This window comes from Notamacropus eugenii, chromosome 1 (assembly GCF_028372415.1).
Source record: "Notamacropus eugenii isolate mMacEug1 chromosome 1, mMacEug1.pri_v2, whole genome shotgun sequence".
Classification (NCBI taxonomy): domain Eukaryota; kingdom Metazoa; phylum Chordata; class Mammalia; order Diprotodontia; family Macropodidae; genus Notamacropus; species Notamacropus eugenii.
The window spans coordinates 25,703,349-25,719,792 of NC_092872.1; the positions used below are offsets into that span (position 1 = coordinate 25,703,349).

The window sequence follows — 16,444 nt, forward strand, 5'->3', positions numbered from 1 at the left end:
ATAAATGTGAGCTAAACAAAATTGTAAATAAAATATGGGTTTTGTTAAAATCTTATAACACAACTTTTCACTAACGTTTTCATTACCTTAATGGTTTGTTTGGTGGTCTGAAATTTCTGGTCAGTTATTTGTTGTTGCTGGGTAAGCTTTTCATTGGCTTCTTTTAATTCCTTAATAGAAGCTTCAGTAGACTTTTTCAAATCCTGTAGCATATTGATTTGCTGCTGCATGGATACAACTCGTTCCTGTAATACTAATTTCGTGAAGTTTACATTCTCTTTGTTAACTAAATAAATGACACGGTAAATGATGGTTTTTAGTCTTACATAAATTTAAAATGACAGTTATGCAATTTCAATTCATTCTCACCTTTAATAGTAGCTGGTGCATATGCACTCCTCAAAGCACAAATTTTCTTCTGGGAAGATGATCTTCTATAATTCTTATTACTGATATCCTGAATTTAAAAGTCTCATACCAATTAGATTAGTACTCAAAAACTCTAGTTGGATAAAATAAAAACAATAATTTTACCTATTTAAAACATATGAAGAGCAAATAAAGTTCATATCAGATAATTATAAAAAAATTAGCAATATTATATTTTGTTCTTACCCTAAAACCACAATTTATTGGTTAGAACTAGAAATTCAGCTAGCAGACAGAAGGTTAAATCAACTTACCAGAATGAACTTTAAGGCCTTCTAAAGAAAAGTAGGACTAATTGTTACAAGTATTAAGATAAAACATACTGTGAGACTTTAATTATTTTGATTCTGGATATATCAGTCCATTACTCCTCTTTTCAATCCTGCCTGACCATTCCTTGGATATTTCACTATGATGTCACCAGTGGACCTGGGCAAACAGAAGAAATGAAACTTACCTTGTTCTATTTAGTTACCAGTCAAAGCAGGAGGAAGAGATTGAAACTATTAACTGAATTGATTTTTAAGGATAATCTGTACATTTCAATTATCCATGATACCTTTGTACTCTAAAATGCCAGGGATAATCAAGAATTCTCTTCAAGTGGTAGTATGAGGCTTTCAGATGTCTATGCATGAGGCAAGGAAAGAAAACTCATGTGAATTATGAAAATAATAGATTCTTGAAATTATAATCAGCACAGAAGGGGAAAACAAGGAAGGAAAACATAGCAAATTAAGAAAGCATTTCAACCATTAGTCTCTGTTACCATCACATTAAAAGATAAAGTAATGTACGTAGGTAAATGAATTACTATCCCTCAAAGAGTATACTTTTCTCCAGATATCCTTGAGGACAGTATACCAAGTCTAAATAAAACAAAACTGTATAGGCTCACTTTCCAAAACTGCTCTTCAACAATAAATATTTCTTTCCAAAAAAGAATTTAGACAGTCATAGACATACATAGTTGTTAACATGTTTTAAAACTTAAAAACAGGAATGAGGATGACTGTGGTGGGATTTTTTTTAAATGGCAAAAATTTTGGTTAGGTGATTAGTTTGGGTTTTTGGTTTTTTTTTTTGCTTTAGCATAAAAATTAATTCAATGTAAAAAAAAGATGGCTTCTCATAAATTAGAAATTCTCTGAAGATGTCAATTCTGGAGAAAATTAATGAGTAATGTATTTTAGTTTAGATGGCATTTTTGAAGAAATATTATCATAAAAACATTTCTTGGTAGTCATTAGGAGGAAAATGATATTTTAAAACTTTTAAATATGGCATTTATTTTTAAGATAAAATTTTAGCACAGCAAAAAAGTACTATCTAATCTGAAATAACTGCCACGTTACCTGTAATTTATTCCATTGCATTGAATGCCATAAAACAATGTTGACATAAATTCTCATTGTGACAATGGGCTGTACATTTTATAGACAGTGGATAAACAAAATGAATGATTAAATATAAAGTGTTACTGTAAAGCTACAAAGCTGGTTTTTTGTGGGTTTGGGTTGGTTTTTTTGTTTGATATCCTGGACCCAGTGAAGGTTTTACTTCAAAATAACTAATCGCCCCGTGCCATTCTGCACCTTCTCCAATCACATTACACCAAGGCTCACAATATTTTTGGAGCTACTCTTCTGGCACAATTCCCAGAGACCATTGAAATCCATACAAGGGAACAGTTCTTATTGTATGGTCACACATTTCTTACTCAAAATAGCGCTTCCCAGTTTAATCAGCTATCTCTTTTAATCACCAGACTCAGCAGAAAATTAATTTTAGCAATTAAGAAAAACCACTTTCATCCTCCAAGGTCAAAAAATGTGTCATGGACTAAAGTAAATTTCAAGAGAAGAGCTCCAAAAATGCTTTAAGACTAGCAGATAGAGACTGAGCCCAGCTCTTCCATTTCACAGAGGAGAAACCCAGAAACATCAGGCAATTTACTCAAGGTCAAGCATAGGAGTATGACTCAACTCTGGGACCTTTGACTCCAAATACAGAATTCTTTCTACTGTATAAAAATACAGCCTCAAAGACATAGCACTTCCCTGGACATGTATATCCTAATACGTGTGTTTTAAAAAGGAAGTCATAGTATTCCACAGTTATACCATGTAAACAAATAAAACGGGCATAAGTCAATTGAAAAAACAATTTTACTGAATTATATTTGACACATTATTTTTCTATGTTTGACAAAATTCTTCAATCAGGTAGAATCTGTCAGCAATCACAAATGAGTAGACAGGAACAACACACACCAAAATAATATTTGTTGAGCTTGCCAAAGTGGCAGGTTATATTTGTGATCAAGTTTAATTAAATTCAACAGGTATATAGGTAGCATTTAGTAGGTATAAGGAATTTTTATGAAACTCAAAATCATGCACATTTTAATGAACTAGAAATATTTAGTCTTCAGCAGAGAAGATTTTATGAGGGAAGCAAGGCTATGCCCATAGCCTTCAAAGATTTGAAGAGTTTGGCATATGGAAGATGGATTAGATTTATTTTCCTGAACCCAAATGGGAAGTAACTAAATATACTTGTAATGAGTTCACACTCAAATAGAGGAGACAAGTACACACGTACACACACACACACACACACACACACACACACATAAAGTAAAAATGGAAAGTTAATAAATATGGTTATATATGAAGTAGTCTAGTAGTCTATGAATTATAAAGTAGTTTAGAAGGTAAGGCACCAGCAGTTAGGGGCATCAGGAAAGGTTGCATGCAGAAGATGATGGTTGGGCTGCATCTTAAAATAAAAGAGGGACTCCAGTAAGGGGAGATAAAAAGGGAGTACATTCCACATATAGTGAAGGTGGCTAGTGCAAAGCTCAAATCAGCACAAACTTGGAAAGTAAAGATATTCTTTTTATTTTAACAGTAAAAAGCTTCATCTAATTGTTACTAGAGCCATGCCATGGAAGAACTCAAAAAGGATTTTGAAAATCAAATAAGATAAGTAGAGGAAAAATTGGGAAGAGAAATGAGAATGATGCAAGAAAATCATGAAAAATGAGTCAACAGCTTGCTAAAGAAGACCCAAAAAATGCTGAAGAAAAGAACATCTTTAAAAATAGACTAATCCTAGTGGCAAAAGAGGTCCAAAAAAGCCAATGAGGAGAAGAATGCCTTAAAAAGTAGAGTTGGCCAAATGAAAAAGGAGGTCCAAAAGCTCACCAAAGAAAATAATACCTGAAAATTTAGAATGGAGCAAATGGAAGCTAATGACTTTGTGAGAAATCAAGAAATACTAAACCAAAAGAATGAAAAAAATAGAAGACAATGTAAAATATCTCATTGGAAAAACCACTGACCTGGAAAATAAATCCAGGAGAGATAATTTAAAAATGATTGGTCTACCTGAAAACTATGATTAAAAAAAGAGACTAGACATCATCTTCCAAGAAATTACCAAAGAAAACTGCCATGATATTCTGGAACCAGAGGGTAAAATACAAATGGAAAGAATCCACCAATCACTTCCTGAAACAGACCCCAACAAGAAAACTCCTAGCAACATTGTGGCCAAATTCCTGAGTTCCCAGGTCAAAACAGCAAGAAAGAGGCAATTCAAGTATTGTGGAAATACAATCAGAATAACACAGGATTTAGCAACTTAAACACTAAGGGATCAGAGGATTTGGAATAGATATTTCAGAGGTCAAAGGAGGTAAGATTAAAACCAAAAATCATCTACCCAGAAAAACTGAACATAATACTTAAGGAAAAAAATAGAATTTCAATGAAATAGAGGACTTCCAAGCATTCTTGTTGAAAAGACCAGAGCTGAATAGAAAATCTGACTTTTAAATACAAGAATCAAGAGAAACATGAAAAGGTAAACAGGAAAGAGAAACCATAAGGGATTCATTAAAGTTGAACTGTTTACATTCCTACATGGAAAGATGATATTTGTAACTCATGAGACCTTTCTCAATATTAGGGTAGTTAGAGGGAATATATATATACATACGTGTCTATATGTATATATTATATATGTATGTATATATAGGTATATAGGTATATATTATAGATATGTATGTGTATAAACAAATGGCACAGAGTAAGCTGAATAAAAAGGGAGAATACCTAAAAAATAAAATTAACTGTTGAGAGGAATGTATTGGGAGAGAAAGGAAGAGGTAGAATGTAGCAAATCATCTCACATAAAAGAGGCAAACAAGAGCTTTTACAATGGAGGGCAGAAGGGGGAGGTGAAAGGGAATAAGTGAGCTTTACTCTCATTGGGTTTGGCTTAAGGAGGAATAACACACACTCAACTGTGTATGGAAATCTATAACACACACTCAACTGTGTATGGAAATCTATCTTACCCTGCAGGGGGAAGGGAATAGAACAAGGAGGATAACAGAAGGGCTGGCAGATTGGTGGAAGGGGTAATCAGAAGCAAACACATGGTGGCGTGACAGGTCAAGGGAGAAAACAGAATAAATGGAGGGTGGATCAGGATAGGGGGAAATGGACTTAGTCTTTTGCAACATGACTGCTATAGAAGTGGTTTGCATGGCTACACATGTATGACCTACATAGAATTGCATGCTTTCTCAAGGAGAATGGGTGGGGAAGGAGGAAAGGAGAGAATGTGGAACTCAAAGCTTTAAAAATGAATGTTAAAAATTTTTGCATGCAACTGGGAAATAAGACGTACAGGGAATGGGGTATAGAAATCTATCTTGCCCTACAGGAAAATAGACGGGAGGAGAATGAGAGAAAAGGGGGTGATAGAAGAGAGGACAGATTGGGGGAAGGGGTGCATGAGGTGCATGTTGTCCTGAGGTGGGGGGGTGGGGAGAGATGCAGGAAAAATTTGGAATTCAAAATCTTGTGGAAGTGAATGTTGTAAACTGAAAATAAATAAATCATATATTAAAAAAAATAAAAATTTTTAAAAAGTTCCATTTTGATGTACTAGTAACCCCAAAGTCACTTGGGTCAGCTAAACAATCAGATATGAAAGAAAAACTTTAAAGAGAATAGCTTCCTACAGTTTCAATGAAAGAACAACCTAGTGTTCAGGATAAAAGAAATCATTTATCTTCCAGCTTTATAGAGGTTTGTACTAAAAGGGTAGACATGGTAGTGCACTGAGAAAGTATTATTAATTATTATTAAGTTGTAGTTAAAATATTTTTCACTTTCTATTTTTAGAAGTGAGTCCCTAGAGGGCTGGCTTCCCTAATACTATGACCACTGGCTGGCACATATTAAGTGCTCTAAAAATGCTTTCTGACTGACTGGAAGGATAGGGAAAAAAGGCAGTGTTTAAAAAAAAAAAATACTCCATGTTAGTGGTGAGTGAAGAATATTGTTTTACATTTAAATGCAGCTAAAAATGATACTTTGTGAGTACAAATATACTGTACCTAATGAGGACCCTTTTTTGAGGTGCTCATTAGTAGAGAACATTAAATATAATTAAAATTGAAATTTAAGAGGTTATCCAATATTCTCATTTATTAATAAATATGTAACTAATTTTTCTTTAACTAATGCTTTACGATAAAGTATACCAGGATATACAATATAATTAATTTTAATCTTTGCTGTATGTCTTTTGAAAAGAATTTTTAAATTACTAACATAAGTTTAAAATCATTAATCATGATGTCAGGGTATGGGCAGCTTAGAGAAATTTGAAATATTATTAAAATGGGTCTTATAAATAAATATATTATATACCTTTTTGACTGGACTTTCTATAGCTAATGTAATTTCTTTCTTTACTGCTTGTTCTTCTGTCTGCTCCCCTTCATCTTTTCTTGGACTGACTTTTTGGGATGTTTCCACAATGATTGTTCCTAGGTTTGGAGAGGTCAGTTCTTCAGAATCGCTTTAGCAGGAAAAATACAAGAAGAAAATTAATTAAAAACAATTCATGTCTTTCCAGCTTGAATCTTTAAATAATTTTATCAACTTTAGGTAAAGTTATAAAGAATTAACTCTATAAATGTCCCAAGGATACTTGGGAGGAAGGGTAGAATTATAGAGCGTAGACATCTATGGTAATCAAGAACACAAGATAACTATAAAATCTCCATTTTACTTTGTGCTTTACTATGTGGCTACAGCTGTAGCGTTAATTAAAGGAAATGATAGTACAGCAACAGAGAATCAAGTTAATTATTATTTTCAAATCTCTAATATCCCCCAGGCAAACTTACAATGATGCACACTAGTGGAAATGTCATATGAGAAACCTGTCAGAGATGGCTTACTGATGTATATGAACTGCCAGATGGGCCCTCCCATTTAATACACACTTTGAAAGGGGATAATAGTAATGCAAATGCTGAGTTGCCTATATTCAGCTAAGCAGAAGAAATAGCTTATTAGAAGGAATCTGTGAGGCTCTGTGAATTTTGCTATGAAAAGAAATGGTAAGAAAGTGAAACATTTAAACTTGAACTGCAGTAGTTTATATTGGTATGTAGGCAGATTTTATAATGAATAAGTAAATGTACAGCTATACATACACATATATCAATTTATTAAATTTTACTTGTTATATATAGATATATTTCTAATAAAATAAACACTATTTTCAAAATTTCAAATAATTATATTACAAATTAGTGCAAATTATTGTTGGTTTGAGAAATTCTAACATCAAATATAAGTTGCCCAAATTTGGAAGGACTCTTTAAAAAGATCATGACTTTCTCATTGGCAGTGGAATTCAAATGAAATCTGAGTTATTCAAATTTAGATGCCACTAGAAAAACCCTAAGGTGCTTTCTAAATTAGTCTGAGAGTCCATGACTCAAATTTCATTGATTGGTTTCACATAAGCTTTTAGAAGACAATGCAATGGTTGTTACTCATCTCTGAAATATATAGTATGTATACCATCTAACTAAATGTAACAGGGATAAAGCATTAAACTGCAGATTACAGATTAGATAATTTTACCCTAAAGAAAACAGGGTTCGAGTACGTGGTGAGTAGATCAAGATTCTATTAAGTAAGATGGCTTAACGAAAGATGTGGCTGGCCCTTTCAATTTGCCACCACCCCAAAACAAAATGAAATGTGGCAAATAAAGTAATGAAAACAAAAAGGGAAAAGAAAAAAAAACCTCGCCAGCATGTAAATCCTATTAAAAAAAAAAAAAAAAGAGGGCCATTTTGCTGACTCACTAAATTACATATGGCATTTCCCATAATTCCCTGCTAATATCTTGCACTCTATACTCTGTCAATACTCTGAGACACCTATGGCATGGGTAGCAAGTCATCTAGTGGTCTATCTGTGGGATCCTCTTGGAGTTTGAGAATCTCTTCCAGACAAAGATTCAAACTAATATTCTCCAAACCTTAATACATACTGCTCTAGCAGTCAAGAAAAGCTGATGACTGAAGAGAGGGAAAAGTCTCAACATAGTAGAATAGATAAAACACTACCTAGAACAGAAGAAAAATAGCTTCTGGAAGGAAGGACAAGTGAGAGGTGGGGTATAAAACTAGCCATCATTCAGCACTACCAAATCATTAAAAAACGGTTCTAGACTGGTAGATTAAGGAACTGTTATACATTATTTTGCCTATATTTAACCTAAGCATTTCAATATGGTGAGGAAAAATGTAGTACCTTTAAATGAGGAAACCCAAAGAATTGTTATCAATATCCTCATATGAAGTTGCTCTTTCATGTAAAACCTCTGATAACTGGACTTGGTTCTACACTGATTTACATTTTTTACCAAAATTTGGATAAAGGCTAATCAAAAGTTGAGATTAAAAGCTGAATGAACTGGGGATGTTTGGACTGTAGAGAATGCTTTAAAAAGCAAAACATGGGTCTTATCTTCAAGCATACAAAGAGATATAAATGAGGAAGAGAGATTTGATTAATTTTGCTTGGTTCCAGATAGCAGAACTAGGAGAATGAATGGAATTCACTAAAAGGCAGATTTAGGTTTGATGTAAGGAAAAGTCCCCTAAGAATTAGAATTGTCTAACAATGAAATGGGATGCCAACCAAAGTAGCAGAGTCCCCTTCCCTAGAGTTTTAGTTAGAAACTATTTATTAAGTGAGATAGAAAAACCATTTTCAATCAGGTACATGCCAGTTAATAGTCATTACTGAGTTACAATAGTATTTCACTATAATAGTTGTTATAATAGTTATTATAATATAATAATATATAATATATAGTTATTATAATGGTTCTTTATATTATACTAGATAGAAAATTAAGTCATTTCCAAATTTATGACTCTGTGATTCTCATCTTCCATAATTCTTGTCCATTGAATTCCACAAATTCTCTGTGAGGGTTTTATACAGACTGCTAAGGCATCTTCTGCAAGTTTTGTAATATTACATGTTTATTAGTACAGAATATGGGCTATCTATTTCACTTGTTTTCATTACATCAATCAATCAAAAGCATTTATTAAGTGCCAGGAACTGTGCTATGTGCTGAGGATACAAAAAAAAAAAAAAAGCAAAAGTCATCAATACCTCATGGAGCTCACATGGACATGTGAACAAATACAGATACAAAGCAAGCCATATACAGGATAAAAAAGGAAACAATTAAGAGAGAGAAAGTATGGGGATTAAAAGAGGTTGGGGAAGCTTCTGGTAGAAGGTGGGACTTCAAGGAAGGTAGATAGGTAGTAGTCAAAGCAGAAGAGGGAGAGCACTCCAGACATGGGGGACAGCCAGAGGACATGCCCAGAGTCAAGAGATGGAGTGTCTGTAACATGGCTGGCCTATGTTCTCTCTAGATGGTATTTGGTGCCATTCCTCTCTTAGATTCATGGTATTTTTCTCCACTCTTATCTGGCTCAACTGCAATTTTAATTTTTCAGAGACTACAGGAATCTGGGATTTATACAGACAAATAGCATCACACACACACACACACACACACACACAGAAATACTTTGATCTTGTTGACATAGATACTCACTCTAATAATGCAGGCTATGACCCATAAATGCCTTCTTATCCTGTGCAATTCTTGTTCATATCCTTCTACAAATCTTCCAGAGGAATCAAACATGATTAAACTTTCCTTTAGATGTTATGACATGGATATCAGTAGATCCTGTTGGCCATCTATCACTTATGCCATGATCTTGCTACAAGACTACATTTTCATGCAGTCATAGATCTCTTGAATGACTTCCTTCACACTGATTCTCTTGCACATTTCTTTGTTAGTAACATATTGAGGCCCCCTTACACCCACAATGTAGAGTTTCATTTACTTTGGAGCAAACCTCAATTTTAATATTTCAGAGACTGTGGTATTCCATTACTTGTAGCCATACATCACCAGAAAACTATTGCTATTAAAAAGACAGGTACTGAGGAGAAGCTTGGTATAATTAAAATCCCTGTTTAATTTCCTAAAGATTACCAAGTCAACTTTTTTCATCCTTTTCATTTTTGACCTAGTCCATACTCACTCCCTGTTTGTCTGAGAAATCTGATACATACTGACAAACCAATTCTAGGGATTGGTTTGGTCAGCCAATTGTTTATCACAATCTGGAAAATAGGCATTTTTAATACAGTTAAGTTCCTTCAATCAATAAACACTTATTAAATGCCTACCGTGCTAGGTGAAGAAGATACAAAAAGAGACAAAAGACAGTCCCTGACCTCCAAGAGCTTTACAGTCTAATGAGAAAAATACCATGCAAACAAATATGTACAAAGCAAGCTAAATTCAGGATAAATAGGAAATAATTTAAAAAGGCAAAGCACTGGAACTCAGAAGGGTGGAGTAAGATTTCCTCAGGAAGAATTTTAGTTGAGACTTGAAGGAAGCCTTAAGGATAACCATTATGTGATTTCTGATACAATGACCTAGGCCCAAATTGTCACCATAAAACTATTCATTTTCATAAACAAATTAGCATGACTGAGTTCATGAGGATGCTAGCCCCAGAAGGATGTTTCATTCCATTCTTGGACTATGACTATCTTTAAGGCCATGGGGAGTTAAGCCATTTTCAGTTAAATTTACAAATCCAATGGTATATGCCTGATATCAAACTTGATTACCAGTTGTTAGAGTGAAATCTGCTTGTTCTAAAATTATTTCTATAGGTTTGATGTATGTATCATAAGTTCAAGCCTATCAATCTTTTTTCCTTTTTTTTTTTTGAGATTGCAAACTTTATTTCTGCTGATTGGTGGACATGGTTCCAGGACTGGACACAGATCTACAAATGTGGCTCAATCAAGCCAAACGACAACAGGAGTGTCAATTTGATTTGCATGACTGCACAAGGCAAACCTATATCAAATATTGCCTGCCTTTTTTTTTTTGACATTTTATTTTTTTATTTATTTTCAGTGTTCTACAATCACTACCGTATAACTTAGATTTTTTTCTCCTCTCTCCCCTTCCTGCCCCTCCCTCCCCAAGACAGCATACAATTTTATAAAGGTTCTACACATACATTCCTATTAAATACATTTTTACCAGTCATGTTGTATAGAAGAATTAAAATGAATGGGAGAAATCATATAACAAACCAATATGTAATACAAAAGAAAACGATCTGTTACAATCTGAATTCCATAGTTCTTTCTCTGGTCGTGGAAGGCATTTTGCCTTAAAAGGCCATTGGGAATTTTTTAAGTCCTTGCATTGCAATGAAGTTCCAAGTCTACCAGAAAAAACTCCAGCACACTGTGGTCGTTGTTATGCACAAAGTTCTCCTGGTTCTCCTCCTTTCACTCAGCATCAGATCATATAAGTCCTTCCAGGCCTCTCTGCAATCTTCCTGTTCATCATTTCTAATAGCACAACAGTATTCCATTACATTCATATACCATAATTTATTCAGCCATTCCCCAATTGATGGGCATCCCCTTGATTTCTAATTTTTGCCACCACAAAGAGTGATACTATAAATATTTTTGTACATGTGGGACACTTTTCCATTTTTATGATATCTTGGGGATACAGTCCTAGAAGCAGTATTGCTGGGTCAAAGGGCATGCACATTTTTGTAGCCCTTTGGGCATAGTTCCAAATTGCCCTCCAAAATGGTTAGATCATCTCACAGCACCAACAATGGTGTTCCAACTCTCCCAAATCTTCTCCAACATTTTGATAAATGTTTTGTCAGGTTACTCAATTTGATAGGTGTGATGTGGAACCTCAGAACTGTTTAGATTTGCATCTCTCTAATCAATAGTGATTTAGAGAATTTTTTCATATAACTATAGATATCATTAATTTCTTCCTCTGAAAAGTACCTGTTCATATCCTTTGAACATTTATCAATTGGGGAATGACTTCTATTCTTGTACATTTGACTCAACTCTCTATATATTTTAGAAATGAGGCCTTTATTACAGACACTAGTAGCAAAAAATCTTTTCCAGTTTTCTGCATCCCTCCAAATCTTGGTTGTATTGGGTTTGGTTGTACAAAACCTTTTCAGTTTAATATAATCAAAATCATCCATTTTGCACATCATAATGCTATCTCTTGTTTAGTCAAAAATTTGTCCCTTCTCCATAAATCTGATAAATATACTATTCCTTGCTCCACTAATTTATTTATAGTATCAATTTTTATACCTAGATCACGTAGCCATTTGGACTTTATTCTTGTGTATGTTGTGAGGCATTGGTCTATGCCTAGTTTCCGCCACATTGTTATCCAGTTTTCCCAGCAATTTTCGTCAAACAGTGAGTTCTTGTGCCAGAAGCTAGGGTCCTTGGGTTTATCAAACAGTACATTATTATATTCATTGCCTACTGTGTCTTGAGTACCTAGCCCATTCTACTTGTCTATCCTTCTGTTTCTTAGCCAGATCAAGTGCTTTTGATAACTGCTGCTTTATAATACAATTTGAGATCTGGTAGAGCTAAGCCATCTTCCCTAGCATTTCTTTTCATTAGTCCCCTTCATATTGAAAAGAACCTTTTGTCCTTCCAGATGAATTTTGAAATTATTTTTTCTAGCTCTGGAAAATAATTATCTGATAATTTGACTGGTATGGCAGTGAATAAGTAAATTAATTTAGGTAGAATTATCATTTTTATTATATTGGCTCAGCCTACCCATGAGCAACTGATGTTTTTCCACTTACTTAGATCTGACTTTATTTGTGCAAAGTGCTGTTTTATTGTGTTCATATAGTCCCTGGGTTTGTTTTGGCAGGTAAACTCCCAAGTATTTTATAGTGTCTGCCCTAGCTTTAAATGGGATTTCTCTTTCTGTCTCTTGCTGTTTGACTTTGTTGCTAACATATGGGAATGAAGAAGATTTATGTGGGTTTATTTTGTAACCTGCAACTTTGCCAAAGTTGTTTATTATTTCAAGTAGTTTTTTAATTGAATCTCTGGGAGTCTCTAAGTATATCATCATATCATCTGCAGAGTGACATCTTAAGTTTCTTCTTTGTCTATTCTAATTCCTTCAATTTCTTTATCTTCTCTAAATGCTACAGCTAACATTTTTAGTACCATATTGAATAATAGTGGTGATAATGAACATACTTGTTAAACCCCTGATCTATTGGAAAATGGAAATGCATCAAGCTTATCTCCATTGCATATAATGCTTGCTGAAGGTTTTAGGTAGATACTGCTTATTATTTTATGGAAAGTTCCATTTATTCCAATGCTCTCCAGTGTTTTTAATAGGAATGGGTGTTGTATTTTGTCAAAAGCTTTTTCTGTATCTATTGAGATAATCATGTGGTTTCTGTTAGGTTTCTTGTTGACATGGTCAATAATGCTAATAGTTTTCCTGATACTGAACCAGCCCTGCATTTCTGGTATGAATCCACCTGATCATGATGTATTATTCTCATGATAAGTTGCTTTATTCTTTTTGCTAAAATCTTATTTAAAATTTTTGCATCTATATTCATTAGAGAAATTGCTCTATAATTTGCTTTCTCTGTTTTACCTCTTCTTGGTTTAGGTATCATAACCATATTTGTATCATAAAAAGAATTTGGGAGGACTCCTTCTTCCCCAATTTTCCCAAATAGTCTATAAAGTACTGGAGTTAACTGTTCTTTAAATGTTTGATCGAATTCATTTGTAAATCTATCTGGCCCTGGAGATTTTTTCTGAGGGAGTTCACTGATAGCTTGTTCAATTTCTTTTTCTGAGATGGGATTAAGTATTCAGTTCCTCTTCTGCTACTTTGGGCAATTTATGTTTCTTAAAATATGCAACCATCTCATTTAGATTGTTGAATTTATGGACATAAAGTTGGGCAAAGTAATTTCTAATTATTGTTTTAATTTCCTCCTCATTGGAGGTGAGTTCACCCCTTTCATTTTTGACATTGGCAATTTGGTTTTCTCCTTTTTTTAATCAAATTGAGCAAGAGTTTATCAATTTTATTAGTTTTTTTCATAAAACCAACTCAGTTTTATTTATTAGGTCAATAGTTTTCTTAATTTCAATTTTATTAATCTTTCCTTTGGTTTTCATTATTTCTTACTTGGTATTTTCTTGGAGATTTTCAATTTGTTCTTTTGCTAGCTTTTTCAGCTGCATGCCCAATTTATTGATCTCCTCTTTATTTTATTCATGTAGGCACTCAAAGTTATAAAACTTCCCATAAGAATTGCTTTTGCAGAATCCCATGAAGTTTGGTAGGTTATCTCATTATTATCATTCTCTTGAATGAAGTTATTGATTGTTGCTATAATTTGTTGTTTAACCCACTCATTCTTTAGGATTAGATTGTTTAGTTTCCAATTAATTTTTGGTTTATCTTTCCATGGCCCTTGATTACATAAAAGTTTTACTGCATTATGATCTGAGAAAGATGCATTGACTATCTCTGCCTTTCTGCACTGGATTGTGAGGTTTTTATGCCCTAGTACATGGTCAATTTTATTATATATGCCAAATACCACTGAGAAAAAGGTATATTCCTTTCTATATCCATTGAATTTTCTCCAGAGAGCTATCATATCTACCTTTTCCAGAGTTTTATTCACCTTAACTTTTTTTCTTGTTTATTTTGAGGTTAGATTGATCAATTTCAGAGAGGGAAGGTTGAGGTCCTCCACTAATATTGCTTTGCTGTCTATTTCTTCCTGTAACTCCCTTAACTTCTCCTCTAAGAATCTGGATGCTATACCATTTGGAGCATATATGTTTCGTAATGAAATTGCTTAGTTGTCTATGGTGCCTTTTAGAAGGATATAGTTTCCTTCCTTATCTCTTTTGATTACATCTATTTCTACTTTTGCTTTGTCTGAGATTAGGATTGCTACCCCTGCTTTTCTTACATCATCTGAAGCACAATATGTTCTGCTCCAACCTTTTATCTTTATCCTGTGTGTATCCCCCCCATTTGAAATGTGTTTCTTGTAAACAACATATTGGATTATGGTTTTTAATCTATTCTGCTACCCACCAAGGTTTTATGAGAGAGTTCATTCCATTCACATTCACAGTTATGATTAGAATCTGTGTCTTTCCCTCTATCCCCTTTCACACCATTTGTGCTTTCAGTTCTCCCATCTCCCTTCCCCTCTTCAAGAGTTTTCACTTTTGACCAGAACCTCCCGCAGCCTTCCCTTCCTTCTTTCAGCCCCTTTCCCTTTTACCCTTACTACTTCTTCCTTCTCTTTTAGCCTCCCCTTTCCTTTCTTCCCCCCTTCCCCCTCCTACTGCCTATACCAAATCAGATGAGAGTACCTCTCAAACAATGCTCATCTCCCTCCCCTCTTTCCCTCTAGTATAATTTTGTACTTCTTCCTGTGATGTAACTTACCATTTTCTGCTTCATCCTTTTCACATCTCCTGTTACACTCCCTTCACATGCTTAAATCACATTTTTATCATCATATCATTAACTTTATACCTCTTCCCTCTACCTATGTGTATCCCTTTTATATTTCATAATAGATGTACAATTCTCAAGATTAACAAGTATCATCTTCCCTTACAGGGAGGCAAAACAGTTTGCCCAAATTGAGTAATAAGTTTTCTTTTTCTGTTTACCTTTTTATGCCTCTCTTGAAACTTGTGTTTGAAGACTGAATTTTCTATTTAGTTCTGGCCTTTTTTTCAGGAAGGTCTGGGAATGGCTTATTTCATTGAATGTCCATCTCCTTGCCTGAAATGTTATGCTGAACTTTGCTGGGTAATTCATCCTTGGTAGTTCCAGCTCCTTTGCCTTATAGAATATCATAGTCCAATTCCTTTGATCTTTTAATGCAAAAGCTGCAAGGTCCTGTGTGATCTGACTGTAGCTCCTCGATATTTGAATGGTTTCTTCCTGGTTGCCTGAAGTATTTTCTCCCTCAATTCATAGTTCTGGAATTTGGCAACAATATTTCTTGGTGTTTTTAGCTTGGGATCCCTTTTGGGAGGTGAACAGTGGATTCTTTCAATGACTATTTTGCCCTCTGGATCTACCACTTCTGGGCAGCTTTCCTTGATGATTTCTTGGAACATATTATCCAGACTCTTTTTTTTCATTGTGGCTTTCTGGTAGGCCAATAATTCTTAAATTTTCTGTCCTGGATCTATTTTCCAGGTCAGTTGTTTTTCCAATTAGATATTTTACATTTTCTTCTATCTTTTCATTCTTTAGATTTTGTTTGACTGATTCTTGATGTCTCGTAGAGTCATTAGCTTCTACTTGTCCAATTCTAATTTTCATCAAATTGTTTTCTTCAGTTAACTTTTGCATCTCTTTTTCCATTTGTCCAATTATTCCTTTTAAGGAATTATTTTCTCCAGTTACTTTTTATATTCATTTTCCATTTGTCCAATATTCCCAGTTAGGTTTTGTGCTTCCTTTTCCATTTGTTCAATTTTCCTTTTTAAAGAGCTGTTCCCTTCAGTGAACTTTTTTCATAGTTTTAAAATTATTGGCCAGTTTTTCTTCTATTTCCTTTCTCAGTTCTTCCAAGAAAGTTCTTTGTGCATATGAGCAGTTCATAGTCCCTTCTGAAATTTCAGATGGGAGTGCAGTCTCAATACTGATCTGTTTGGTATTCATG

General features: G+C 34.0%; 1 protein-coding gene across 1 annotated transcript in view; it reads right to left on the bottom strand.

Annotated features, from left to right (window-relative positions):
• CNTLN (centlein) overlaps positions 1-16,444 on the bottom strand; it is a 438,525-nt gene that overhangs the window by 135,358 nt on the left and 286,723 nt on the right. Inside the window, exons 16-18 of the mRNA XM_072600808.1 lie at positions 6,162-6,312; positions 370-457; positions 87-253 (exon numbers count right to left, since the gene is read on the bottom strand). Of these exons, the coding sequence (XP_072456909.1) occupies positions 87-253; positions 370-457; positions 6,162-6,312 (406 nt within the window). The remainder of the gene's footprint in view (positions 1-86; positions 254-369; positions 458-6,161; positions 6,313-16,444) is intronic.